This window comes from Leiobunum rupestre, chromosome 7, assembly GCF_980474605.1.
Source record: "Leiobunum rupestre chromosome 7, qqLeiRupe1.1.hap1, whole genome shotgun sequence".
NCBI classification, from domain to species: Eukaryota; Metazoa; Arthropoda; class Arachnida; order Opiliones; family Sclerosomatidae; genus Leiobunum; species Leiobunum rupestre.
Window position 1 is genome coordinate 22,493,552 of NC_143390.1, and position 25,740 is coordinate 22,519,291.

Consider the following 25,740-nt stretch of genomic DNA (forward strand, 5'->3'; position numbering starts at 1 on the left):
TGGCGCAGAGGTGGGATCTGAACGACCTGTTTGATAGCGTAGTTTCGCAGCCACTTTGCCCCTCGTGGTTGGTGGACACACCGCCTCCTTTTTTCCTGGTTGTTCGGTGGTTGCCTGGGCCCAAATCGGACTACACTGCCCACTCTCTGGCATCGGCCTTTTACTGTCATCTCGATTCCTTTCCCTCGGAGTGGTGTCTTGTCTTTACCGATGGCTCCCTTGTCCCGTCCTCTGCTTCCGGAGGGTTCGCCTTTGTCATTCCTAGTCTGGGTGTAAGCCGGGGCTTTCGGTGTCCCTCTCATTTGGCTATTTCTAGGATCGAGTTGTGTGCCCTTTATGAGGCGCTTTCTTGGCTTCTTGACCATGCAATTTACACTGCGATCTAGCTTATGTTCCGATTTTCTCTCCACCCTATATACTTTAGCGGACAACTCGTCTGCGGACCCGTTGGTCCAAACCCTGTTTGGGAAATTCCTCTCCCACACTTCTGTCCGCTATCGTCTCTTGTGGACGCCTTCCCATGTGGGTATCGGCCCCAATGAGCAGGTGGATGCCCTTGCTAAAGCCGCCTCCACTGATACAGAGGAGCTGTCCCGCTTCCAGATACTCTTACTATTCGTCGCCGGTGCTCGTCTGCGCTTCTCCGGATGTGGCGGAGCGCTTGGGCCGATGCTCCGGCGGGCCGTTTCCTCTTCTCCTTGCAGGACTTTCCTGCCCATTCGTTGGTCTGGGGCTGTCATTTGGGCAGGCCCCAGGAACGCCTACTGTCGTTGGCTCGTGTTGATCGTTTTCCGGTTCCCGCGGTTTTGTCTCTTCGGTGTACGCTCCTCCTCCTTTTGTCCGCTCTGCCAGGTAGAGGGAGATCTGGCTCATTTTGCTTTATTCTGCCGCGGCTCAGCGGTTTCTCGCTTGGAGTTTCGGAACGCTTTTCAGGTGGTTGGCTTACCCCCTTCCTTTGGAAACACCTGGAACTGTCTATTATCGTTCTCCGCTCTTCCGGAAGGTAGCTCCCGCCCGGGATACTTCCACCTGCACTGTCGGGATCCCTTCAGCGCTTCTAACGTTGGTGCCGCTATTGTCTGTGACGTTTATTTGTTGTATTGGTGTCTAAGGCGCTACCTGACACCATATCGTGTGACTCTCAAAAAGAAAAAGGCACCAGTCCTGTCCACCTTGTGATTTTGGAAAAAATAAAATATCCCCAAAATAATTTCGATGGTAATATATTCTTGCTAAAAATTCAATTCGATATCAAAAACGAGATAACCGAACGTGACAGTGTTTAAAGTCAATCTTCCAAATTTGAATTTTTTTTTACTTTGCGTTTGGGGTCGATTAATAACCCATGATGGAAGGTGTAGAGTCAGTGGGAGCTACAGTTACAAGTGAAACAGTTAAATATGACGATAATAAAGCTCCTAAAGAAACCTTTCAACATATTAAGGAGAAAGAAGCGTTTACTGAATCTTTTCAACGTATTAAGGAGAAAGAAGTGTTTACTGAATCTCCAAAGGAAATAGAGCAAGACCAAAATGACCAGGAGGGAACTGAAAAACCAGCTTTTAAAATACCAATGATAATATCTTCGAACAAAATTAAAACCACATCAATTTTTGAAGTAGAACCTAAAGTCAAAACTGTCAAAGTTGTATCTCAAAAAATCGCATCTCAAACGGTGAAAGAGGTGGTAAACCAAAAGCAAAATTCACAACCAACTTCTCTTGCACATAATAAACCACCTCAAACTGAAACACCAAAAGAACTTTCACTATTTCCCTATCAAGAACCAAAATGGAGTGGAAAACCAGATAAAGAATACCGTTTTGAAGTTATTAAAGGGGGAAAAATTGTAGCTAATATCAACTTAACAAATGAGTCATTTTATGTGTTTGGCCGACTGGAAAGTTGTCACATAGTTTTTGAACATCCATCTGTGTCACGTTATCACGCCATCTTACAATACCGTTCTGAGAGTGACAAAGAACATGAAAGTGGTATTTTTATAAAAAATATCTCGCTAACCAATTAAGTTAAACTTCATTTCATTTCAGGTTTTTATATTTATGATTTGGAAAGCACTCATGGAACCTTTCTGAATAAAAACCAAATTAGACCAAGAACATATTGTCGTGTACGGGTTGGCCACATGATAAAATTGGGTGGTAGCACAAGGCTGCATATTTTGCAGGTTGTTTTGTATTTGTAACGTAAGTTTGTTCTTTTAACATAACAAATGAACTAAAATGAATGTCATTCAGGGCCCTGAGGAAGACGAAGAGAAAGAATCTGAGCTAACTGTCACCGAAATAAAAGCGTTAGCAATGAAAAAGAAATTAGAGTTATTGAGATCAAAGGAGGAAGACCAAAAAGATGACAATGAAAATCAGAAAGACAAAGATGGGGGGATTGATTGGGGATTTGGTTTGTGAATTTTACATTCACTGATTTTTACTGAAGTGACTCTAATTATGTACTGTTTAAAGGTGAGGACGCTGTAGAAGACCAAATTGGGGAAAATCCTTTTTCCCTAATTGCTGAAATTGCTCCAAATGAAGAAATTTATTTTGAAGATCCAAAGAAAACGTTAAGAGGATGGTTTGAGAGAGAAGGTATACTTCGATGATAATTTTGGGTAGATAGGCTGCACCACCTTCGTTCAAATAAAGAAAAATGGAAAGATAAACCTCAACAAATGGCACCACAATAAAGGGGGCTACATTAAAGGGTTGCATTGGTACATTTTTGTGCCAATGTCTTGTGAAAAATGTTATGGAAATCCATAAATACGTTTCCCCATCATTGACCATGTGAAAAATGGATCGTGTCGATTTGTTTTCCCATCAATGACACATTAATATAATTAAGTGTAGATACGTTTCTTTGTGAAAGGTAAAAAATGGGAATGCCAATCACACAATCGCATTAAAACATTTTCTGTCTTCAAAAGAGAAAAAATGGAATAGACTGTCGCAGTAAAAATAGATGGACAGTCAATTTTTTAAGTCTTACTAGCCACGGCGTATCTAGTCAAAATGACGTTAATTTAAAAAATATATATATATATATTATTTTAATATTTTAGGCTATGAGCTTGAGTATAAGGTTGAAGAAAAAGGGGTGGCTCATTTCACATGCAGAATAGAGTAAGCTTTAATCCAACTTTTTTGTTTAGGCTTAATAAATATATACATGTCAATTTACTTTTAGATTGCCAATAGATGTGGCCTATTGTCAAACATATTTTGCCGAGGCCACTGTCAAAGGCAAAAAGAAGGAAGCGGTTGTAGCTGCAGCTTTGGAAGCCTGTAGAATTTTAGATAGACATGGTCTATTACGACAGTCTCAACATGGTAATTACTAATTTGTACAATTTATAAAGGGAAATTTCATTCTCTAAATAATTTGTATGTGTGTTTAGAAAGCCGTAAACGCAAGAAGAAAAATTGGGAAGACGAAGACTTTTATGACAGTGATGAAGACACATTTTTAGGTATCCATTTCTAAAAATTGTTTTATTTGTTAAATCAAAAGTATAATTGTATCCATTTTTAGATCGAACTGTAAGTATAGTTTACCTTTTTTATTTGAAAATAAGAGCAATGTTGAACATTTTGAGCTTTGAAGGGAACTATTGAGAAAAAAAGGGAGTTAAGAAAGAAGATGGTCACGAATGAAGTCGAAACTTACGATTCGCTGGTATATAGTAAAAAAATAAAATGGACAAAAGAAAAAAATTTAATGTCTTGTTTTTTCTTGCACAGAGTAAAAAATTGACAGACATTGAAAAAGAGATGGAAAATATTACTAAGCAATTGCAACAAAGTGTTGCAAAAGGTGAATCATAAGAGAAATAGCTTTGTTTATTTAATTTATCAACCTATCGAATATATTTAGTTCCTAAGCCGAATATTGAAGATCAGACTGAAGATTCTTTGGAAGCGTATATGGTTGCGATTTCTAAATCGAATGAAGTTGATAAAACAAAGAAATCAAGACTGAAGCTTCAGCTATCCAGTTTACAGAAAGAAAAATTAAAACTGGAGAAATTAATCAATTTAGCCAAACCTACAAGTTTGCCACCATTAACTCAGTAGGCTTACATTTAGGATGAATAAAACCGAGGGGCTAACCACTTCCTTAAATTCTGTACACCTATTACCGAGATTACAGCCTTTGGTATTGCAAAATCTGTAATTGATTACATAATCTCTTTAGTACAGTCAAAGCAACAGGCTTGTACGCCGATTACGGATAGTGATCAGCTCCCTCTAATAAAACTTATAAATGTTATAAATTAAACATTATTCCATCATAGGGTGAAAGATGGTAAAAATAAATTTTTGCCAATGATAGGGAGCATGAAAGGATTCAAGTTAAAGGCTGTAAGTTTTAAATTGATCATGTACTTTGTGTGATTATTTATTGAACTTACTTGTTAGTTTTTTAATTTGGCCACGAATTTTGTGTAGTCTTTGAATAAACCGAAACCGAAAGCAATAACTCTATTAAAAGAAACGATAAATCAAAGTGAAGAGTTCGTTGAAGAGGAAGAGGAAGATGAGAATAAAGTAATAAAAGATGAGGTCATTGAAACGGATAAAGAAATTAAAGAAGAAAGAACAAAATCTGAAATTCCAAATGATTCTGAGTATATTAATGAGAACAATGATGTGGAAAAAGAACAAGTAGTTGATATTGACCAGGAAAATTCAGAGGGTGTCAAAGATAAGAATGATGGTGAAAATGCCACAATATTACCGGAAGAAAGCAATATACCCAAAGTCATAGGTAGAAAATAAGTAAAATGAAATAAAATTAATGAGGCATAAAATAATAATAATTTCTTATTAAAGGTCCTGTAATCCCTAAAGATGTTGAAATCCCTGCAACTGACGATTCAGAAAGTGTAAATCAAGTTAATACAAATCCTTTGAATCGCAAAAGAAATACAGAACGTATGGAAAGGAGGAAGGTAAGTTTAGTTTTTGTGAAGCTGTAAAATTGAAATTAATTGATCTTATCCATCCAATAGAAAGCCAAAAAAGATACAACTGGTTACGATCCATCAGATCCTGATTATGCTGTTTGGTTGCCTCCAGATAGTAAGTTATTGAAATTTTATACATAGTTTTATTTATAAAAGGAATAAATTTGAGCGATTTTTATAGATCAAACTGGAGATGGAAAAACACATTTAAATGATAAATATGGCTACTAACATATTAAAAACATATTTAATTAAAACAATTGTGCACTTTTAAAAAAAAAAATCTTTACTTTAACTTCTTATTGGTTGGCGTTTTATTCTGCAGTACAAAGTTAGATTGGGGTCAGTAACAAAATTAATTAACACTTTTGTCAAAGATTTATGATGTGGTAAGTTTTCATAATACTCCTTCGCAATTTTTTTGACCTGCAAGAAATTAATTTTTAATCAGAATAGGTCTTTCCAATTGGTTGGCGTTTATACACTCCAAAACATTTATATAAATACACGGCTGGAAGAGCCGGTTATTTTGTTGATAAAATTTAAAGTGACGTCACAGCACGCGGGAAGGCTAGTTGCAGACGACACGACAGATGATATTTTATCAAATTTACAACAATCTTAAAAAAGCGTTCAACAGACGTGGCGTCACGATTGCAAACGGAGATCAACGGTTAATTAACAATTTCCCACCCGTTGAGCGTCACTGAACGTGGCCCATGTCATCCGCTGTGAGAGCAGGTTTTTTCGTTGCTCAACGGTCACGTGACGTCACAGCACGGAGGAATGCTAGCTGCAGACGTCATGACAGACGATAGTTGACAAAATTAACAAAAAGCGTTCAACAAGGCCCTACGTTCCAAGGTGCGTAAATACGTCCGTTTAGCAACGGTCTCAACGAAAATAATTTTTCAGATACTTCGTTGAGGGTTACACATTTCGCTATCTTAAAGCGACTTTTTTACTAAACACGATGGCTTAAAGGGAATATAACCTCTAATGCGTTCATCGGGTGGTCGTCATACTTCCGCCAGGGGGGCCCGGTCCCTATCCCTTTGGCGTTGCCCTAGGCAGTGAGGTCTAGCAGAGTTGGAGGGGGCAGCCGCTCAAGTGACTGCGCGTCATCAAAGTTGGCCGTGGTCTTATCTATAGTTTCGGCAGGAAGTGGGTAAACGCTTTGACTAGGCGCGAGGCAGTTATTTCGAATCTAGGGTAGGAGTTTTATATTATCTTTGGCTCTACACCAAACCACTTAGCAGCCCCGAAAAGGTCAAAAGCTATTAGAGGGAGGGGACAATATTGAGACTATAGAAATTCCAGAGACAAATGTGCAGTCGGCGTAACGTGTATTTTGTGGTCGGCCAAATGAGAAGTCAAACAAACGAAACTCTCCCATTTTAATGCGGTGTACACATTCGCCATTTGGCGGGAAATTTGAACCAATTTTAAAGTGCCTCGAGGCTACGAACGTACGTTCCATTTTAGTGGCCTTGATGCAGTTAAGCTACGTTCACACTTACCCCTAAATTCGCTTCGTTTAGATAACTGGTTTTTAAAACCAACGTGAGAAATCGCTTCGTGTTGGTTCGGGAAGCAATTCGTCCAAGTCGGTTCGCTTAGAATCGCTTTCAAAACGACCAAGCGGGGAAGCAAAATTGCTCGTAGTTTCCAAAATAATGGGAATAAAATTCTAAATAATGTCAAATAATATTACTGTATGTATAGTAAACATGATTAATTAATTGTTTTGGTATACATTATAGTATTTTCAAAATTCTGGTCATAATTTGAAATGGCCTTAAGCCTTGGCTATAAGCGAACCGGGGTGAAGCGATTTCGCACGTGTGAACCAAGAATTATCGCCGGCGGTCAAAACTGGCATTCAAACCGACCTAAACTGGGTTTTAAGCTCTAGTGTGACCCTGGCTTTAGTGTAGTGTAACCAGTTTTGAAAACTAAGTGAATACCTTTATTATGAAGGAGCAGTAGCATAGCTAGAATTTTGGTTCGAAACTTCGAAAGAGGGTGGGCGGTATACAATTGAACAAAATTGTACATACAACCTTAAATTTGGAGGGCTACGCTTCTGTGAACGGGAGAGCTACACATTTGTCAGCAGATAGCAAATTTTTTACCATTATACCTAAGGTCATAAGATGGTATTGCACATCATGGCCGACCTACAATCGTTACCAAAGTAACAAAAACAAACCAAACCCAATAGCAAGCTACGAACTAGGATTAATAATAAACTTATATTATTATTCCAAGCTACGGATATCTCTGAATATCGGTTCGGTTATTATTTTTGCTAATTTTCATACTTATGGTTATTAAGCTACTTTCGGTTTTACACACGCTTCTAAAACGCTAATGGGTATATTAACACACATGAATCTCACTTGTGGTAAACGGGAGCTCGGTATGTTTGGAAAATCGTGGTGTTCCATGTGATATCCCACATTGAAAGCTATGTAGTTTAATGGTCCGTAGTATGAATATGTTTCAAAGCCTCGTTCGAACATGTAGTGCTCCGACAAAAAGTGGCCAGCCATGGGATGTATACCCATGGCCAAAATAGACCCTCCCACCATATAAAGCACCATTTGACCTCCTGGCAAAGAGAAAATTACATTAAAACCGACTGGCTTTTTGAAGCTATTGACGAGGGGTGAACCACCACCTATTTCTCTGTACACAGACTACGTAATCCAAGAGTACCCAAATGGGTGATCTTCAGTAAATTAAAAGTTTGCTAAATTTAGCTAGAAAATATACAAAAATCTTATAATTAAAAAAAAAATACTATAAACATGGTGATTTCGGCCGTGAAAATAGTGATATCGACCTTCAAAATGACTTTGTCTTTGAGTTTAGTGTTGTAAGTCGGAAAATTTTCCGTATTTTTCCGAAAAAAATAAAAAAAAAGTTTTCATTCCATGATTAGTCTAATATATTGTTTGCAAATTGAAATAAAGCGGTATTTTCGCCTCATTTTTTCGAATCTGAAAGTAAAACTAAACCTCTAGACTAGTTTAAACTGATTAACAATGTAACGCTATTAATGTTTTGTAGTATGTTTACTGATATTAGACATTTTATATCGATAAAAAGTTAAAAACATTAAAAACCCTTAAAAGGTAATTTATGTTTCAAGTTTTTCATTTTTCCGATTTTCCGCATTTTATTTTTCCGGAAAATTAACAAAACTATGACTTTCTTTTAAATTGGAAATTTGGGCAGTGAACGAACACTAGATTACCTCGATTGTCGAATTTATCTTAATAATTTCAGTTGGTGTACACCGATTATGGCGGGTGGTCTGCCTCTCGATTATCGAACGATTTCGAAAATCATCTTTCTCGTGAAAATACTATACTTCGTGTCAAAAAGCAGATAAGAAATTCGACTTGACCCAAACAAGTACGGGTAGTGTCGTACGAAAAAAACAAATTTTGAAATCGCTCTATTTGAAAACAAATAAAATACCGCAAAAATGATACACCAAAAAATCGAAGGAGAGTTGGATGATAACGTTAAGTACTTCCATTCCCGTAATTGGCAACGGGCGCACTATGAAGGGCCTAATTGTGTAGAATAATGGTTGAAGAAATAGCCACAAACATTTCGTTATTACGCAGTTGAACATTTTCGCCTCCAGCTCGGTTGGTAAATCGGGATCTAGTTGGTCTTGCCCCTATGACATTATACACTAATATCAGTCGATGGCGCGTCTCCTTTTTACATTGCTAATTACCTGAAATCGGTGGTGCTCAGTGTGGTACTTCTTGAAAGAAATGGAAGTCGGGACTCCCAGGGGAAGGTTGGCCCAGATTCCAAAGATCCGATTAGATTTTGGGTATTTATTTCCGAATGCCGTATTGTGCGAGATGTCGTGAATTGCGAGACTCAAACAATGGTTTAAAACTCCACCGAAACAATATGACAATACCACAAGTATCCACCATTGAACGTCCTTTAAAATCCATAAGGATGCTAATTGTATCAAAACAAGAGCCGAGACTTGATATTTGAAATACGGATCAGGACCCATGAGCTTTTTAATTTCTGGGTATTTTTCTATAAACATACGGCAAAACGGAATTAAGGAAATTGATCTCTTTTCGGTCAATGAGCGATATAATAAGTATTTAAAATATAGGTACTCAGTATTTCTCGTCGTCTTGACGCGTGTGGCTCCTCTGTGAAACACCATTCAAAATCGCTTCTGCTTTTAAAACAGGACGACATTTCCTACCGAATACGTCTCTGGAATATATAAATTACTTGTTGAAAGTACATAGAGATATGGGATAAGGATAGAGAAATCAACAACAAGTTATCAAATGCATAACAAACCATTAACTAGACATAATTCAATGTGCTAGTACATTTTCCGTCGAAATAACAATGGCTTAATTGGGGATTAATATAAAAGGAATGATACGACTTAGTAGAAATAGACAAATTCTTCACTGTTACATTGCAGCTTCAGCTATCATTATTTAAGATGATTGAAATGTAAAACACATATGATCAAATGAAACCGCTCACAGCCCAAGAGCTGCGCGGAAGTTTATTCATGTTGATTTAGAACAGTTTTTACCTGATATAAAATTTAATAGTTTGTGAACTTTGGTATTGCTTATGTGTCGATGCTCAAGCTAGTCAAATAAAATTTATTACACAGCACTATAAATTCGAAAATTAACGTTATAGTTACAGAGTGTAAAGTCAAATGGTTGTTATGATTGAAAGGGCGACCATTACCATTAAACTAATATATATATAAATTATGTATAAGCTAGTCGTGGAGGGTCCGAATGTCTGAAGACGGCACTGTTGATTGATTAATGTCCATATTTTTAATGATTTTGAAATACAAATAAACCCTATGTCATGTTTTTACGTTTGGCCAATATCATCGATATCCTAAATTCAAATGAATATTTGTCGCGGACAGGGTCGGATTAACACTTAAACACTATTGGGGGCCCTGTGCCAAGTAGAATTTGGGGCCCCTTAAAAAATTCAGACCTTACTTTTTGACTCTATTAACGCCAATGTGGTTTTAAACATAAAATGCGAATAGAATGAAAAAAAAACGTTTAGTTCGAAGACGGGGGTTCCCTAACATCGGGGGCCACTAGCTGTGCACACTTGGCTTGCGTCAAAGGTGCGACCATCAGTAGTGGAGTACTGCTACCCATGCTGGATTTGTCACCTGTCCGGGCTTGGTGGACGCTGGCGTAGGGCACTATGATGATAGACCTCCGGTGGTATGGTCTCTGTTACTAGGTACACCGGGCTATAAATTCTAACACACTGTGCACATTTGGCACATGCCTTAATACGTCCGTGTGGATGATGTGGTCATGTATCTATGTTGGCGCGGTAATGATTAAATTTAGTTGAAGGGCAAGCGGAGATAACTTCTAGTGTTTTCTATTTGACTACTCGAAATTATAGCTCCGATCCGTTTATGACGTAAATGATCTCCTTCCCATAGAAAGAGAAATGGAACATGTTCCGAAGATTTGAGCTCTTTATTCACGAGGAAATGTGGAGCAGTCGAAATCGGCAGTAGATGGATTGGAGAAGATCCGAGCACCCAAATGGAACATGAAAAGTTGATCGCGGCTATTTCGAGTTCACGAGAGAAGCAGCATGGAAAACGTTATCAACAGATCTGGAGCTGGGAAAAGTGATGTCAGGCCGCTTACAAACGCTCTCAAAATCATCGTCTTTCACTAGGAAACTCGATAGGCGTTGCGAGCTATTTCGGATCGCTCTCAGATCGAGCTTTTCAGTGCGAATAACTTGATTTTGAACTATGTTTTCAACTACAAGTCGTAAGCTGGTTTTCCAAGGATGATTTTATACCGCGCGAAGACTTTATTCTCCTTGGTGTAGCCACGTGGTGCAATTTCGCTCTCATTCGCGAATTTTTCGATTTTCTTAACTCACCACCAACGAACCAAGGATTTTAGGCTTAGCTTAAGTTATTTAGTATGGAGAAAAGAACTGAGTTAGTTTCCCAGAGTTTGACGTTGATGTTTGCCAATTGAATATTTTTAATTATGGAGGTTGAGACATTAGGCCGCTAGCCTCACACACCTGCTCCCGTCGCCGCCCTGTGTTTGCGTCGAAGCCCAGGTCCTGAAGCTAAATCTTTCCACTGGATGAGTCACTCTGTGTAACATATACGATCCCCGTTTTGCTGCCCTTAGGTAGTTCTTTGCAAGTCTTCTTCGCAGCGTTGACACTCCAGCCATAATACTTGGCGACTTCGATGCTTACAGTATCGTCTCATCCCGGACTGGCTGGAAGCACAGGACCATTTGGTCCTTCTCAACACAGGGGACTCCACCCGACCCCGGCCCGGAAGGCACCCTCGACCTGACGTTTGCTAGCTCGGAACTAGCTCTGCATCTTCCCTGGAGAGTACTAAATAGGGGAACCAGCGACCACCTTCCAATCCTCTTCGACGCCATACCGCGGGACCGTCCTCGTATAACGGGCCCTATTCATTGGAGTTACCAAGCGGCCGACTGGAAACGTTTTCGCATCATTTTGGACAACTCTCTTGGGGAGACTCCACTCACAGTTCCGTCGGCGGAACTCCTTCTATACCAAACAGCTCCTCGGACAATCCCGGCAATAACAGAAGGGGTTTCACTCACTGTTCGGAGAAGGCCAAGGTAGTAAAATCGACTAAATGTTCCGGACCAGGTTACCTACAAGAGGGATAGGACCCTCTATAAAAGGCTGATCAGCAACACCCAAAGGAGAAGCTGGAGGGCATATTGTGAAAACCTCCATGCCCATACGCCGCTGATTCAGGTCTAGTCTCAGGTCCGCTAGTTCAAGAACGGCCCAGTTCCCCGGAGACTCCTCACTCCCCTTTCTCGGAAGAGGAACTTTAGGGGGTTCTCTCAGACCTACACAATACTGCCCCGGGAGTGGAAAATGTGTCCAACATCATTATTAAGAACTCTACCCCAGCTTTCCGAAAAGCACCCTTCACTCTATTTAACCACTACCTACGTAATTAATCAAGGCCCGTGCATGCTCGAAAAAAAAACAATTTTCTGGTCTTTCGAATTCGCCGCAAATTGCCGCTAGGTGAGCATGTACGTCGAATCTACTGCTCCGTCGTTGTCTATAGCATAGGCCATGGGGATTAAATCACGTAGGCTACGGCTGTTATTGGCTGCATCGCATCTTCTTAGGACAGCGTTTAAAGAATAAAACTAATGTTTAAGTATTTTTTTTATAAATCTCAATATTTATATTACATTATTTTAAAATCGAAATACTAGCTCCCAAACCCGGTAAAGTCTATGAAAAGCTGGTTCTGGGCCGTCTGGTTTGGTATCTGGAGACCACTCACTCTCTCCCTGGAGAACAATCCGGCTTCCACAAGGGCCGTCGAGCAACCGACAACGCTCTTCGGCTGGCCACGGTGGCTCAATGTGCCCTAGCTACTGATCACCATTGCCTTTCGGTATTGATAGACCTAAAATATGCTTTCGGTAGCGTTCACCATCAGGCGCTCCTCTACAAATTCCAACGTGGCGGTCTCGAGGGTAACCTCCTCCGTTGGGTGGAAAATTTTCTGGCTGATCGCACCGCGCAAGTCCGGGTCAACGGCGAGCGCTCCGCGCCTTCCGCCGGCCGGCAGGATGTACTTGCGATAGCTTGTGACATCCTACGAAGTGCCTTACGTGGAAAACTGGTAGATCTCTCAGCGAACATTGTTTCCGAAAGACTCACCGGGCAGTATCTCGAACTACTTTACTTTTTTTTTGGTTGTTATGTTTTGTTTTGCTCTAGTCTTTTTTTTTCTTTATTTTCTTGTTGGTAACAAAGGGGCGTATGGTGTGAAGGCATTCAGCCATGTACACCAACTTAGTTTCCCCGTTATCCTTACCACCCAAAATAGTGGCAGTCCAGCATTAACCAGCAATCTTTTAAGAAATCGGGGGAATGCTAATTATTTGTCTTCAAAAGGAGGGAAAGAGACCGCGGGACTCTCCTAAAATAATACCGTAAAAAGTGGAAAGTTGTCATGGAAATGGAAGAATAATCTCAGGTAACCGCACAGTGTACCCGCACATGGACAGAGTCATAATGGCATTTACTTTCGAAAAAAATAAGAGAGTAGGCAGTCCCGGACTCCTCAAAAAAAATCACTCGGTAGAGGGGTCTACGTCCAACCATAGAAATAGAAATGAGACTAGAACCACTGCCCTTTCGCCAATCCCAAAGGAAACGGGCCAGCTAGAAGGTGGCCATTAGCAGGGCCGTGCAGAGAGGGGGGCAGGGGGGGGGGGAAATCCCCGGGGCCCGGATGAAAAAGGCCCATGAGGGGGGCCCGTCGCTGTAGGGCCCACCAAAGAAGCTCAAGGGGGGGGGGGTGCAAATCGAAGGGGCCGACGAATAAATTTGACCCCGGGCCTCAGGATATCTCTGCACGGCCCTGGCCATTAGGGTGGAATCGGGCTATCCGCGCCATCTGACCAGCGCATTAAACATTGCTTCCACGGTTACGGCAGTAATGTTGAAGGTGACGGTACTTTTGTGTTTGCGTTTTTCGCGTCTATAAGCTTAACCGCGGACAAATAATGTTTTTTTTTGGCTCTGTACTAAGCGTTTTCGGAAAGAAATAAAATGTTCGTTTCAGCGAACTTCGAGACCATACGTTTGACGTTGAGTTGGGGATGGGCCATCATCGCAATAGTTTAAAGGGCAACGCAAGTGGCCATGCAGGGGGATAAATTATCTTATAGATAAAAAGAACGATTGCCATAGTCTTTCCCTCTGTAAAAAAGCAGAAGCATATTTGGCAAGTTTATTTTTGTATAAATCCAACTCTCGCGGTTCTTATGCGATGACTAAATCCATGCATTTCGTTCGAGCTTACCGACAAATCGGATCCTTTATACAAAAAAAGCAGAGCAGTTATTCAAAAGAAATATAACTAGGGCGTCACAAAACCCCAACGGGTTCTTTTTTTTTTGGAAGCTAGTCCGGTCTTACTATTGACTTTCAAAAGTCGTTCTAAATTTGGAGGGCGAAAGGTAATTGCACAATATATTTTAATATTTTCATTATAAAATTTCCGTTTGCCATTATAAAATTTCCATCATAAAATTACGTTTGTCATTATAAAATTTCCATCATAAAATTACGTTTGTCATTATAAAATTTCCATCATAAAATTACGTTTGTCATTATAAAATATCCACCATAAAATTACGTTTGTCATTATAAAACTGCCATCATAAAATTACGTTTGTCATTATAAAATTTCCATCATAAAATTACGTTTTTCATTATAAAATTTCCATCATAAAATTACGTTTGTCATTATAAAATTTGAATCATAAAATTACGTTTGTTATTATAAAATTTCCATCATAAAATTACGTTTGTCATTATAAAATTTCCATCATAAAATTACATTTGTCATTATAAAATTACTTCTGCCTTCCGTTTGTAATATATTCTTAGACGTTTCCTTTGCAATTCTGGTGCGCGACCGCTTACAACCACCAAATAAACCCGCTTTCCTACTCAATCGACGGCTTGCAAAACACCCGTTAACAAGGCAGCCGCCCCTCCAGCAAAGGAACTATTTTTCCCGTTAATGAATTTCTAAAATATGGATTTTTTTTACCTCTCCGAGGGGACAAAGTCCCCTAGGAGGGGTTATACAATCATCGTGTCTGTCTGTGTGTGTGTATGTGTTTGTGTGTGTGTGTGTCTGTCTGTCTGTCTGTCTGTCTGTGGGCTGCGAACGCGTTACCGGTGCAAAGTTCAAAACGCGTTACCGGAGCAAAGTCGAAAAACCGTTTATACAGTTTAAAGGTTGACAAAACCACCGTCTGACGGTGAGCGTTAACGGAGTAATTTGCGGTTGGTGCGGTTTGGTTTGGTTGTTTTTTCGTTAACGCTCACCGTCGTGACCGTTCCAACTCAGTTTCATTGGAAATTATGTTATTGTAATGTTTATGCGTAATGTGGGAATGTTGAGTTTGTGTTACGGCGGTGGTGGGTGTTCAGTGTGTTGTGTTTGCATTTTGTATGTAAGGGCGTTTTCTCTCTAACTTCTTCTTATTGACTTTCGGGACAGACCGAGTGCTGAGGGTTACGATAAACGTCTCAACGTCCAAATGGCAGGGTTTCCACCAATTGTTTACGGTATTCGTCTTAGTATCTCTCTCTCTCTCTCTCTCTCTCTCTCGGCTTTCCGGAGACCTTCGTCGACTCATTACGCGTGATCTACACCAACGCGGTTTTCCGCGTTCGTTTTAATAACGCTCTCACGGATTTAATCCCTTTTCGTCGAGGCATTCTTGGGTAACTCCAAGACTTTCGACGCCCAGAACTGGCCCGACCTCCTTGTTCGCCTACGGAACGTCTTAGGACGCTGGATCAAACATCGCCACCTGTGTTCCCTCGAAGGGAGGACTCTAATCGCCAACTCTCTAGCTGCGAGCGTCTTGTGGCATAGACTCAAAGTGCTACAGCCACCCGCCGATTTCATCAATGCTGCTCAAAGGTTGCTGGTCAATTTCCTTTGGGACGGCACTCACTGGGTCCCCAACACTACGCTCTTTCTTGGTAAACGTGACGGTGGCCTCAGCCTCGTTGACGTTGCTGCAAAGATTAAGGCTTTCCGCGTCGTCGAGGCGTTCTCTCTCGCTAACGGTCCGAGTGCTACGATGCCGCGGGCGCTGACGGCCGCTGCCGTTCTCCGCGAGTGCATTCCGGCCTTTGGGTCCCTCAATGATCAACTACTTCGGCGTCCGGTTTTTCCGCTCGCGAACGGTTTTTATAACTCGGTTTACCTCGGCTGGCACTCCTCCGCTGTACAGTACTCGCCATCTGAGGTCACTTGCGACACTCTCAAGTCCCTTCCGCTTTTCGACTCTCCATTCGTTAAATCGGTCCATGGAACGTCACTCTCTAGCGCATCCCATGGCTTTTTTGTCCGTGCAGGTCGTGTTCGTCTCTCGGATTTTCTGCACCAACGCGATGGTTCTTGGGTTACGCCCCACACAGTGTTTCGTGACTCTCGGCCCTCTCGCGGAACGCTGTTAGCTTTTCGGGGCATCCACGCTGCCGCCACTCCTTCGTTTCCGGGTGTGTTCGACTCAACCGGCTTGACTCGTACTTTCCAGTTCGGTACATCCCCGACTCACAAATTCTTTCTTGAAAGCTCCTCGTGTCGGGGTATCTCTCGATATTCCCTCGACGACGACGTCACTACAAGGACAATCTACCAAGGTCTGGTGTCGAAAACCTACTCATTTTTACGTCCCGTCACTGTCGGCCCCTTATCTACTCCGGAAGTGAGGGCTTCGTGGCGTGTCTCAAGACTATCGCCTTTCACGACAAAATTAGAGAACGATGTGCAGTGGCGTGCGCTTCACGGTGCACTCGCCAACCCTTCACGCCTGTTTCATTTCGTCTCGGAAGTCCTCACGCCGCACTGTCCTTTTTGCCCTGCCATCGGCAGTTTTATTCACATGTACTTTGATTGCCCCATTGTCTCTCTAGTCCTCGCAGGTCTCTTGGACTGGATTCAGTGTCATAACGGTCACACGCACACTCGCGTTGAAGCGTTTTACCTGGTAAGCACCCCTGGTAATCATTGCTTCTGTAACCTGGTTTTCGTCATCTTTAAATGTATACTCCAAGATCGCTACTATAATCTAGCCAAAATAAACTTCTCCGCCCTAAACTGTAATTTTTTCACACGTTGGTTGCAGAATCGAGTAAAAATCCGGGTGCTTGCCAGGTACCGTGCGTCTAAGGCCTACGCCACTCAAACGGACACTGTCGACAATTTTAATTCCCTTTGGAGTGTCCCAAAGATGTCGTAAAAGGATATGTTTATTTTTGTAAAACAATTTTAACTACTGCTTTCTATTAACTAGACTGTAAAGTTCCTCTTTTATGTATTTTGACGCCAATAAAGGCCATTTTTGAAACAAAAACTCTCTCTCTCTCTCTCTCTCTCGCAACCCGTGGCTCATACCCAAGGGGAGCGCATTCGCATTTTTGCCCGGCGTTCCTTTCTACCGCGCGAGTGACGTAGCTGGTTGACGGTTTTCCCGTAGACAAGGAGAGTAGGGTGTCTAATAATTACCGTGTAGTTTGTCTGTCATGGGTAAAAAAAAACTGTGCAAAAATGTGGTGAAATTGCATAATCTTGGGAGAATGTGAAAGAATATAAATACTTTGGAATTATTTTTAGGTTTTTCAATTTTTGTGGTCGGTTGTCAGAAGAAAGAACAATATTTTTTAATAACACTTTTATTAAAATAAAAAATAGGAACATTTTAATATTGAAAAGGCACATTTTGAAATTCATCAAAAAAGGATTATATTGTTCCGTTTAAATCTGTCAACTGAACAAAAAGGCAGCTTATTTTTTAAACTTAACTACTTAATTTTTTAGTTTTGTTATCTTTTTTCCTGTCTTGGGCCTCAGTAATACTTTTTGAATTTAAATATTTAATTCTAGTTCTCATTTTTAAATAACAAAAAACAATCTCTCTTAAATATTTTGAAAATAATGGCATACGTTCATTAGTTAGGTTATTGATAAAAATTTAAATCTTAATTTCCTTTCCAACTTTACCTTAAAACTATCACTTTTACAATTTCACTATTAATTTTAATTATATTAGGCCTAGGCCCTATGCTATAAGGTTATAAAAGTTCTGGGTTTAATGTCAGCTAATACTGAAAGTTTTAATAATTTAGAGAATATAATACTTACAGAAATTTATATAAAGTGCCAAAAACAAGTGTAAAATTGAAGGGAAAACGACCGCGAGTATTTATTTTCTATACCGCATTTTTTCTGGTTTCTTTTATTAGGAATTCGACTGATTTCTCTAGTCTCTCCTCTCTTCGCGCTCTACTACCCTCCCCACGGCTTGTTTCTGGTTTCCTGTCAACCAGCGACGTCACTGAAGGTGGGCCGGTGGTTGCCAAGCCCCCCAACGTACCCGCTGAAGCGCTTCTCTACAGACCCCGTCGAAAGAGCTAACCTTATTATACGCAGTATTTTACCAACCTTGGCTCATACCATTCCTCTTTCTCTTGCGCCCCCCCCCCCTCCTTTGAAACTTACTAACGGACAGACGGACAAAACTTTCCCATAGAACTTGCTGCTAAGAGAGCTACGCTCAACAATATTATACACTTATTGTTTTAGTTTTTAGTTAAGTTGTTTTATTTAGAATTTCTAACACTAACTCGTGAAAATATATATATACAAGGTGTCTTAATTTGATCAGCCCAGGCTATTTCTATAGTTGCTAAAAATGTGAAATTATCAGGATATACTCTCTCGGGGAGGACCCTTTTCTTTTGGAATTTTCAGAAAAATCTTGAAATTTTTCACCGTTTTGAAATTTTTATTTTTTGAACGATAGGTGGTAGACGAAAATTTTCAAATAACAAGTTGTAGAGCGTACTCGAAAACCTTTCATGAAATTGGTTTGGTCAAAATCTGACAATTTTTCATTGAAATAATGCGTCATGAAAAAAAACAAGTTGGTACTACCCAAAAAGGTTTACGTCTCATGAAAAAGAAAGAGAAACCTATCTAATTTGAAATGATCGTATGTTTGTAAAGATAAAAAAGGGACTGTTTTTAAGCAATTTACATAGTAGAATTCCAGAATTCACTCGTCTTATGTGGGGCAAGAATGTTGCAAGAAGTCCACGAAACCGTCTAATTTATGCCAACTGAATTTCCCAAGTGTGTTTTTTATTTTGCACTACTCTGTCGCTTAAAGTGTGGCTCCATTTTAGTATTTAAAGAGACACAGCTTCGTTTTAAAATCATTCTCTGAACCATGAATTTGTCTGAACGTACTCCAGTAAAATAAAAAGATGCCTCGTTATACCTGTGAACAGCGGTCCAGGATGGTCGAATTATACTACGGAGATGGTCAACGAAATGCACGTGAAGTGAGTCGATTATTTCAAATGTTGTATCCTGACAGTGTGTCAGAATTTATAGCCCGGTGTACCTAGTAACAGAGACCATACCACCGGAGGCCTATCATCATAGTGCCCTACACCAACGTCCACCTAGCCCGGACAGGTGACAAATCCAGCATGGGTAGCAGTACCCTACTACTGATGGTCGCACCTTTGACGCAAGACACTCAACCCATCAGAAGGTGCAGCAATGGGTGGACCATTTCCCACTTCGCACACACCGTGGGATTAAGAGTGGATGCTGTAGCAACTCCAGCCGACACCCTACCTACGTAGGTAAAGAGTCAAACCCTTTGGAGAGAGCTCCTAAAGGGGAACGACGAGCACACAGCAATCCAGGGAACCCGGCACAGCTGGCACCGGAGATTCCGGTGTGGCTCCAAAAGGCCGGGAAACAGGACCGCCATGCCCTCATACGGAGGCTCGCCGCCCCACAGCAGGCTACCCAATCCGCCGAGGCGGCCAGTTTGCACGGACCCTCTCCGTTAGCCTGAGCCGAAACTCAGTATCCAGCCCCTACCTGACCGAAGTCGGAGGTGGAGATAGGACCATTTGACCAGAGCTAACATCTCCCAGTGCGCCACCGCCCTTATGGGTTACAAGAGCCGGACCCCAACTCCCTGGTAAAGCCACCAGTTATTGCACACTCTGACCCATTAAGGGCCACACGGAAGAGACAGCAAGCAGAAGACCGATATTTTCTGGATGCGCTACGTAATAGTGCCATCTATCGGTGACAAAAATTAGTATTTGAGGACTCCCCCAGGGCAGCGCCATTAGCCCTATCATATTCAGTGTCATAATGAATGGGATTCCTCCGCTCTTCCCCACGCGGATGACATTGCCGCCTGGATCAGTGCTTTGACTAGGGGAGTCTTTTCAGGACTATGCAAGTCACTCTTGACAGGTGCGACAGCTTTTTAATGGTATTATTAATAAAAGGGGGATAAGATATTTAATGCGTTGTCTAGGGAATATTTAATTAATTAGCCTTATAGCTTAGGTTAATGAAACTGTCGACATTAAGAAATAATAAAAGGTTTATTTACACAAACATATTAAAACATACTAAAACTTAAAACTAATCTAACACCAACAGTAAGCTAACTTACATCTAATCTTAAAACTAAAACAATAATTTGTGGCTGGTTCCCCATCTTAATTAAAAGTTTATACGGTACCGTATCGTTTATCGTTCGGTGGTTTGACGATGAACTCTTAGAGATGATCTCCCGATCCGTGGCGTATAGGTCCAGTCATAATGGCGGCTCGTTGGCGTAGAGGTTCAATTTCAGTCGGTTCCGAGGTTATTCTTTTGCGGGATACCACGTATCACTCAATCACTAATTTTTTTCTTTATCGCGCATAAATTTAACCACGAGGTCGCGAGAACATAACTCGACTTTTCAGTCCTCCATCCAAAGCTCTACTGCCTGAGTCCTGACCCCTTTTTGATCCTTCCTTTTTGACCTCCTGCTGGGCGCTCGGGGATGACCGCGCGTTCACCAAATATCTTGGTTTTTCCGAGGATTCTAGGGAGAGCGGAAATTTACTCTCCAGGTGCGGATGCGATGCGTTGACGTGTCACTTGTCATAACCAATGTTCGGTTTATATATAAATACGTTTAAAGGGAACCAGCTTTTAGGGGAGAACCAGCCATTTAAAGAATAAAAACCGTTACACAGGATCACCGACCACGGCGCAAACTGGGGACTAAACTTTCAACCTCTCAAGTGCAAATTTATGACCTTCTCTCGAGACACCGACTTTCCGGCGGCCCTCACTCTCACACTGGGCCATCAGCCACTCACTAAGGTGTCCATCTACAGGCACGTAGGTGGTCTTTTCGAAGACCGTATCTCTTGCTCCATGTGGGGCGGTGGACACTCCGGACCTTGCTTCCTTGGAGATTTTGGAGCATCGCTTCCCAAAGAACAGGCTGCCTTTTCTACTTAGGGCTTGGCGCCTGGCTCAGGCCTGCAATCTTGATTAGCTTTTCCACGTTACTAGTAGCCACCTCGTCACTGCGGCGACCCCACCATGGACCCCTCCGTCGGCGACCATCATCTCGAGCTGGCTCACCAGCCCTAAGGACGACAATAACCTTGAACAGTTACGGAAACTATTTTTCGCAACTCTCGAACCTCACGCGAAGGACGCGATGGTTTTCTACACGGACGGTTCGGCTTCCCCCGATTCAGGGGTCGCGGGTGCTGCATTCGCATAAATTAGACGGTTTCGTGGACTTCTTGCAACATTCTTGCCCCACATAAGACGCGTGAATTCTGGAATTCTACTATGTAAATTGCTTAAAAACAGTCCCTTTTTTATCTTTACAAACATACGATCATTTCAAATTAGATAGGTTTCTCTTTCTTTTTCATGAGACGTAAACCTTTTTGGGTAGTACCAACTTGTTTTTTTTTCATGACGCATTATTACAATGAAAAATTGTCAGATTTTGACCAAACCAATTTCATGAAAGGTTTTCGAGTACGCTCTACAACTTGTTATTTGAAAATTTTCGTCTACCACCTATCGTTCAAAAAATAAAAATTTCAAAACGGTGAAAAATTTCAAGATTTTTCTGAAAATTCCAAAAGAAAAGGGTCCTTCCCGAGAGAGTATATCCTGATAATTTCACATTTTTAGCAACTATAGAAATAGCCTGGGCTGATCAAATTAAGACACCTTGTATATATATATTTTCACGAGTTAGTGTTAGAAATTCTAAATAAAACAACTTAACTAAAAACTAAAACAATAAGTGTATAATATTGTTGAGCGTAGCTCTCTGAGCAGCAAGTTCTATGGGAAAGTTTTGTCCGTCTGTCCGTTAGTAAGTTTCAAAGGAGGGGGGGGCGCAAGAGAAAGAGGAATGGTATGAGCCACGGGTTGCGAGAGAGAGAGAGAGAGAGAGAGAGAGAGGGTAGGGGGGCGCTAGACGGGGATAGGAGCGAGTTGTACGGAAACCTTTTGTAGAGAAGTGGATTGGGATGGTAGGGGCACCATTTCGAATTTTTAGATTTTTATTCTACGCTTGGATTACACATTTATTTACACTCTTATTTCAACTTATAAAACTTCAATGGGTTTACCACCACTGCCAGTTTCCTCCACCTCAACTACTCCTCTCCATAATTTCATCACAGTTTCCCCAGACATTAAAGTGAACGGTATCAAACTGGCCTATTTGTCGAATTCATCGTCACTGTCGACGTTAAACTCTAGATCGTCCGAAAGTTTTCTCCTTTTAGAATAACGTTATTTAATAAAAAAAATCCATATTTTAGAAATTCATTAACGGGAAAAATAGTTACTTTGCTGGAGGGGCGGCTACCTTTTTAACGGGCGTTTTGTGGGCCGGAGAAGTATTGAAATCAACGGCTTCCTTTTTGACGGGTGTTTTGCAAGCCGTCGACTGAGTAGGAAAGCGGGTTTATTTGGTGGTTGAAAGCGGTCGCGCACCAGAATTGCAAAGGGAACGTCTAAGAATATATTACAAACGGAAGGCAGAAGTAATTTTATAATGACAAATGTAATTTTATGATGGAAATTTTATTATGACAAACGTAATTTTATGATGGAAATTTTATAATAACAAACGTAATTTTATGATTCAAATTTTATAATGACAAACGTAATATTATGATGAAAATATTAAAATATATTGTGCAATTACCTTTAGCCCTCCGAATTTAGAACGACTTTGGAAAGTCAATAGTAAGACCGGACTAGCTTCCAAAAAAAAAAGAACTGGAGAGGCTGAAACTACTATGATATGTATGTCATAAAAATAAAAGTTATTACCTTAATTTCTTTAAATGTGTGCTCAATATTTGAATTATTTATATTGTAGCTTGCTCGCTCCGCTCAGGTTTTTGTCAAAAATACCCGTTGGGGTTTCGTGACGCCCTAGTTGCATAAGTGTGACACTTCAGGTTCTTCACATGCCAAATTTTTACTGAGAGCTATTAGCAAAACTGACTGCATTACGGGCTTCGTGGCCGTTTTGCGTCCGCTTGCTCGTGCGTCACATGAAAGCGCCTCGCTAGAGGGATATTTTTCTCTTGTGATGACGTCACTCTGTTACTAGCTCTCAGTATAATATTCCCCAAAGTGACAAACGTATGGAACAAAATTATAGACTTATTCTAAAAATGTATTCGCGTGGTACGCCTAGGCCTAATGGAAAGTTTTTGTGATCATTGCAGCTGGAGAGGGCGGATTTACGATGGACGCCGTAAGTTCTAGCTTCTTAATCATTTAAACTGTTCACATTCAACAAAAAGTATACGATATAAGATAGGATAAATATTTACCTAAGATACATACTCTTTCTTGTGTGTTCGGAGTTAGAGAGACGGTTCTTGGAGTTAGCTTAATTTGTACGGAGTTTGGCGAAAATGAGGTCAATTAAAATTTGATAGACTTTGAAAACTGAAACGTTAACACTGTCCGATCTCTAACTAGTTGGTTAATCGTATAATTCTTATAAGGTTTGAAGGAAAATTGCCTAAAATACATGATATTCCTTTATTAATAAAAACAATTCTACATATATCATAAGCAAAAGTATACCTAATAGTTTCAGAGGTGAGCTGAAATACTACGAAATATTGAAATGCACTAGCTAGGTAACTTATATTTCGTTGCATAACATAATGCCACTAAAAGTATTTTAGAAACCAATATCTAAGCCTAAGCCTTCCTAACTTTGTTGATGCTGACCGCTTGGATTAATAATGACAACCAAAAATACCATAAACTCACTTATTTAAATAATAAAGTAACAAAAAAATGCAATTTAGATTAAAATATATCACCCTATAAAATACTAAGAACGTTATAAATAAATGGTTTATTTACCTTTCGAAAGGTAGATCCTTAAAGGGCAACGCAAGCAGTGTTGTTCCGAGCGATTTCAGGAACGTACTTCCTCCAATCACGGCCAACTTTGATCTCTCGCGCTACAGCGGCCAACCGATTCGTTGAGGTTTCTATATTAACCTATGAGCAAAAAATACGTGTATGGTTTGAGCGCCCCTAGCGGAATATTATTTTTCGAATAGTTTTTGCATTGAAGCCAATATAAAAACGAGCGTGGCGCTGAACTCCTACAGGTTATAGCATGGTTATAGTACAGTTTATAGGGGGAAAATCCTTCCTCACGAAATTTCGACGAATGGGTTGGCCGCTGTAGCGGGAACAGCGCGGGATCAAAGTTGGCCGTGCTCCAATCGTAGAACGTATTTTCGAAGCATTTTTTGGGGGAAAACTTAGTGCGCCATCTATGAAACTAATTTTCTTCCTTTTATAAATTTGAATCCGGCAATGTAACTGCTGTCAACAATTACAATGCCCATACAAGAGGAATTCGGAGAAAGCCAGCTGCTTTGGTGGTGAAATTAGACCACATACTATTTATAAAACTTCAACGAACTCCAAAAAGTTCAATCGTACTAAATATATGCCAAAAAATATCAAAACGTATTTTAGTATCATAAATTTTTCCAAACGTACTAAATCCGACTAAATAAATCCAAAACTTATTTTCGTACTAAAAAATGAAAACGTATTAAAAAAGTACAAATGTACCTCTCGGAACAACTCTGATTACGCAAGTCATGATGCAGCTGGAAATAGTAGCTTATAGGTAAAAATTGAGTCTGCGCCGATCCCAATTTCATTCCCCCTCTACCTCAAATCCAGATGTCTTCTTGCTCTCAGTCCCAACAACGTTGCCGTTCCTCCCCAAGAGGCGCATGCGCAGATGCTGTTTTTACCTATATGATATCACACATTTACCACCCTGCATCACGACTTGCGTTGGCCATTAATTTGACAACTAAATTCGTTGAACTCTGGTGTTAGGTGAAATTAAAATACCCCAATTAATCAATAACGCTTTTCCATTATTATTTATTTATTCTTAGACATTATATATAAAGGGCTGAACATTTAAGAAAATTAACTTCCAAGGTACGACAGAGATGGCGATACTTTCGTCAACGGCAAACAAAAAGCACGGTCAAACCTACAGATTCTAATAGAGCCGCTTCCCGCCATTCGAATTAGCGTTCTAGTTATTTCTCCGATTTCTATGAATATGACCATATGTAACATAATTACTCATAAGTATGCCTCTGTATAACATTTCCATTGAAAAAAATTCAATGAGACCTTGTTTCACGCGGAACATACATTGAGCGGACCCAAAAATGCAAAAATGCTTCTAATCCTTGCGCTATTGAAAAGGTTACCAAGGAAACAAAATCTCGTGATCGCGAGACACGAGCTAAACTTGACATGGGCAAAGCCAGAAACGCGCGAGGAATTCTCACTAACTTCCTTTTACAATCAGTTAAGTTGATGACGCGTATTTCGTAAGTGACGTAATTTACGTCATATCCCGTGAACAAGGTTTCATTAACGAAAATACTTTTATGGCATACTTATGAGTGATTATGTTACATATGATATGACTAAATGAAGGTGCCGCTAAAAATTCGGCCCGGTAGAATTAGACGCTTCAATAAATCATCCTTCAAGGAAATCGACAAGAAGTAAGATTTTCGAGATCCAGGACCTGCAAGTCACTGTTTATATAGTGCTTGTTAAAATAATGAAAATTTTTCATCTAATACAGCAGTAACAAGCGTTCCCTTTTAACCAGGAAGCTTTTTTGGCATATTAAGGCTTGGCAAAAACACGACGTTCT

The 25,740-nt window shown here is 40.5% G+C and overlaps 2 protein-coding genes across 6 annotated transcripts; one reads left to right on the top strand and one right to left on the bottom strand.

Annotated features, from left to right (window-relative positions):
- The first annotated feature begins 1,173 nt into the window (after positions 1 to 1,173).
- On the top strand, positions 1,174 to 5,274 carry LOC149935174 (kanadaptin-like). Of its 2 annotated transcripts, XM_090181369.1 has the most exons (16): positions 1,175 to 1,994; positions 2,052 to 2,188; positions 2,259 to 2,421; positions 2,484 to 2,609; positions 3,083 to 3,143; positions 3,208 to 3,350; positions 3,419 to 3,490; positions 3,553 to 3,560; positions 3,625 to 3,696; positions 3,762 to 3,834; positions 3,895 to 4,090; positions 4,316 to 4,382; positions 4,470 to 4,788; positions 4,854 to 4,972; positions 5,033 to 5,102; positions 5,169 to 5,274. In XM_090181369.1, the coding sequence occupies exons 1-16, from the start codon at positions 1,346 to 1,348 to the stop codon at positions 5,216 to 5,218; spliced, it is 2,325 nt and encodes a 774-aa protein (XP_090037495.1). In that variant the 5' UTR covers positions 1,175 to 1,345; the 3' UTR covers positions 5,219 to 5,274. The 2 variants fall into 2 exon arrangements, with proteins under 2 accessions (XP_090037496.1, XP_090037495.1); XM_090181370.1 differs by lacking the exon at positions 3,553 to 3,560 and having other exon boundaries at positions 1,174 to 1,994; positions 3,617 to 3,696.
- Positions 5,134 to 24,425, bottom strand: LOC149935175 (sphingolipid delta(4)-desaturase DES1-like). 4 transcript variants are annotated; one of them, XM_090181374.1, is made up of 6 exons: positions 23,889 to 24,425; positions 9,154 to 9,256; positions 8,745 to 9,067; positions 8,477 to 8,684; positions 7,390 to 7,601; positions 5,138 to 5,413 (listed from the first exon to the last, which is right to left on the bottom strand). In XM_090181374.1, exons 2-6 carry the CDS (start codon positions 9,236 to 9,238, stop codon positions 5,279 to 5,281), a joined length of 963 nt encoding a protein of 320 aa, XP_090037500.1. In that variant the 5' UTR covers positions 9,239 to 9,256; positions 23,889 to 24,425; the 3' UTR covers positions 5,138 to 5,278. The 4 variants fall into 4 exon arrangements, with proteins under 4 accessions (XP_090037497.1, XP_090037500.1, XP_090037499.1 ...); XM_090181373.1 differs by lacking the exon at positions 23,889 to 24,425 and adding an exon at positions 23,355 to 23,554; XM_090181372.1 differs by lacking the exon at positions 23,889 to 24,425 and adding an exon at positions 23,342 to 23,554.
- Positions 24,426 to 25,740: the final 1,315 nt, after the last annotated feature.

Coding starts and splice junctions, on each gene's coding strand:
- LOC149935174 (XM_090181370.1), top strand. CDS start 1,346: ATGATGGAAGGTGTAGAGTCAGTGGGAGCTACAGTTACAAGTGAAACA. Junction 4,091..4,315: donor AGTTTGCCACCATTAACTCA/GTAGGCTTACAT, acceptor ATTCCATCATAG/GGTGAAAGATGGTAAAAATA. Junction 4,789..4,853: donor CAATATACCCAAAGTCATAG/GTAGAAAATAAG, acceptor TTCTTATTAAAG/GTCCTGTAATCCCTAAAGAT.
- LOC149935175 (XM_090181371.1), bottom strand. CDS start 9,203: ATGGTGTTTCACAGAGGAGCCACACGCGTCAAGACGACGAGAAATACT. Junction 8,685..8,744: donor CTGAGCACCACCGATTTCAG/GTAATTAGCAAT, acceptor ATAATGTCATAG/GGGCAAGACCAACTAGATCC. Junction 7,602..8,476: donor TTTGGTGTATCATTTTTGCG/GTATTTTATTTG, acceptor TCTCTTTGCCAG/GAGGTCAAATGGTGCTTTAT.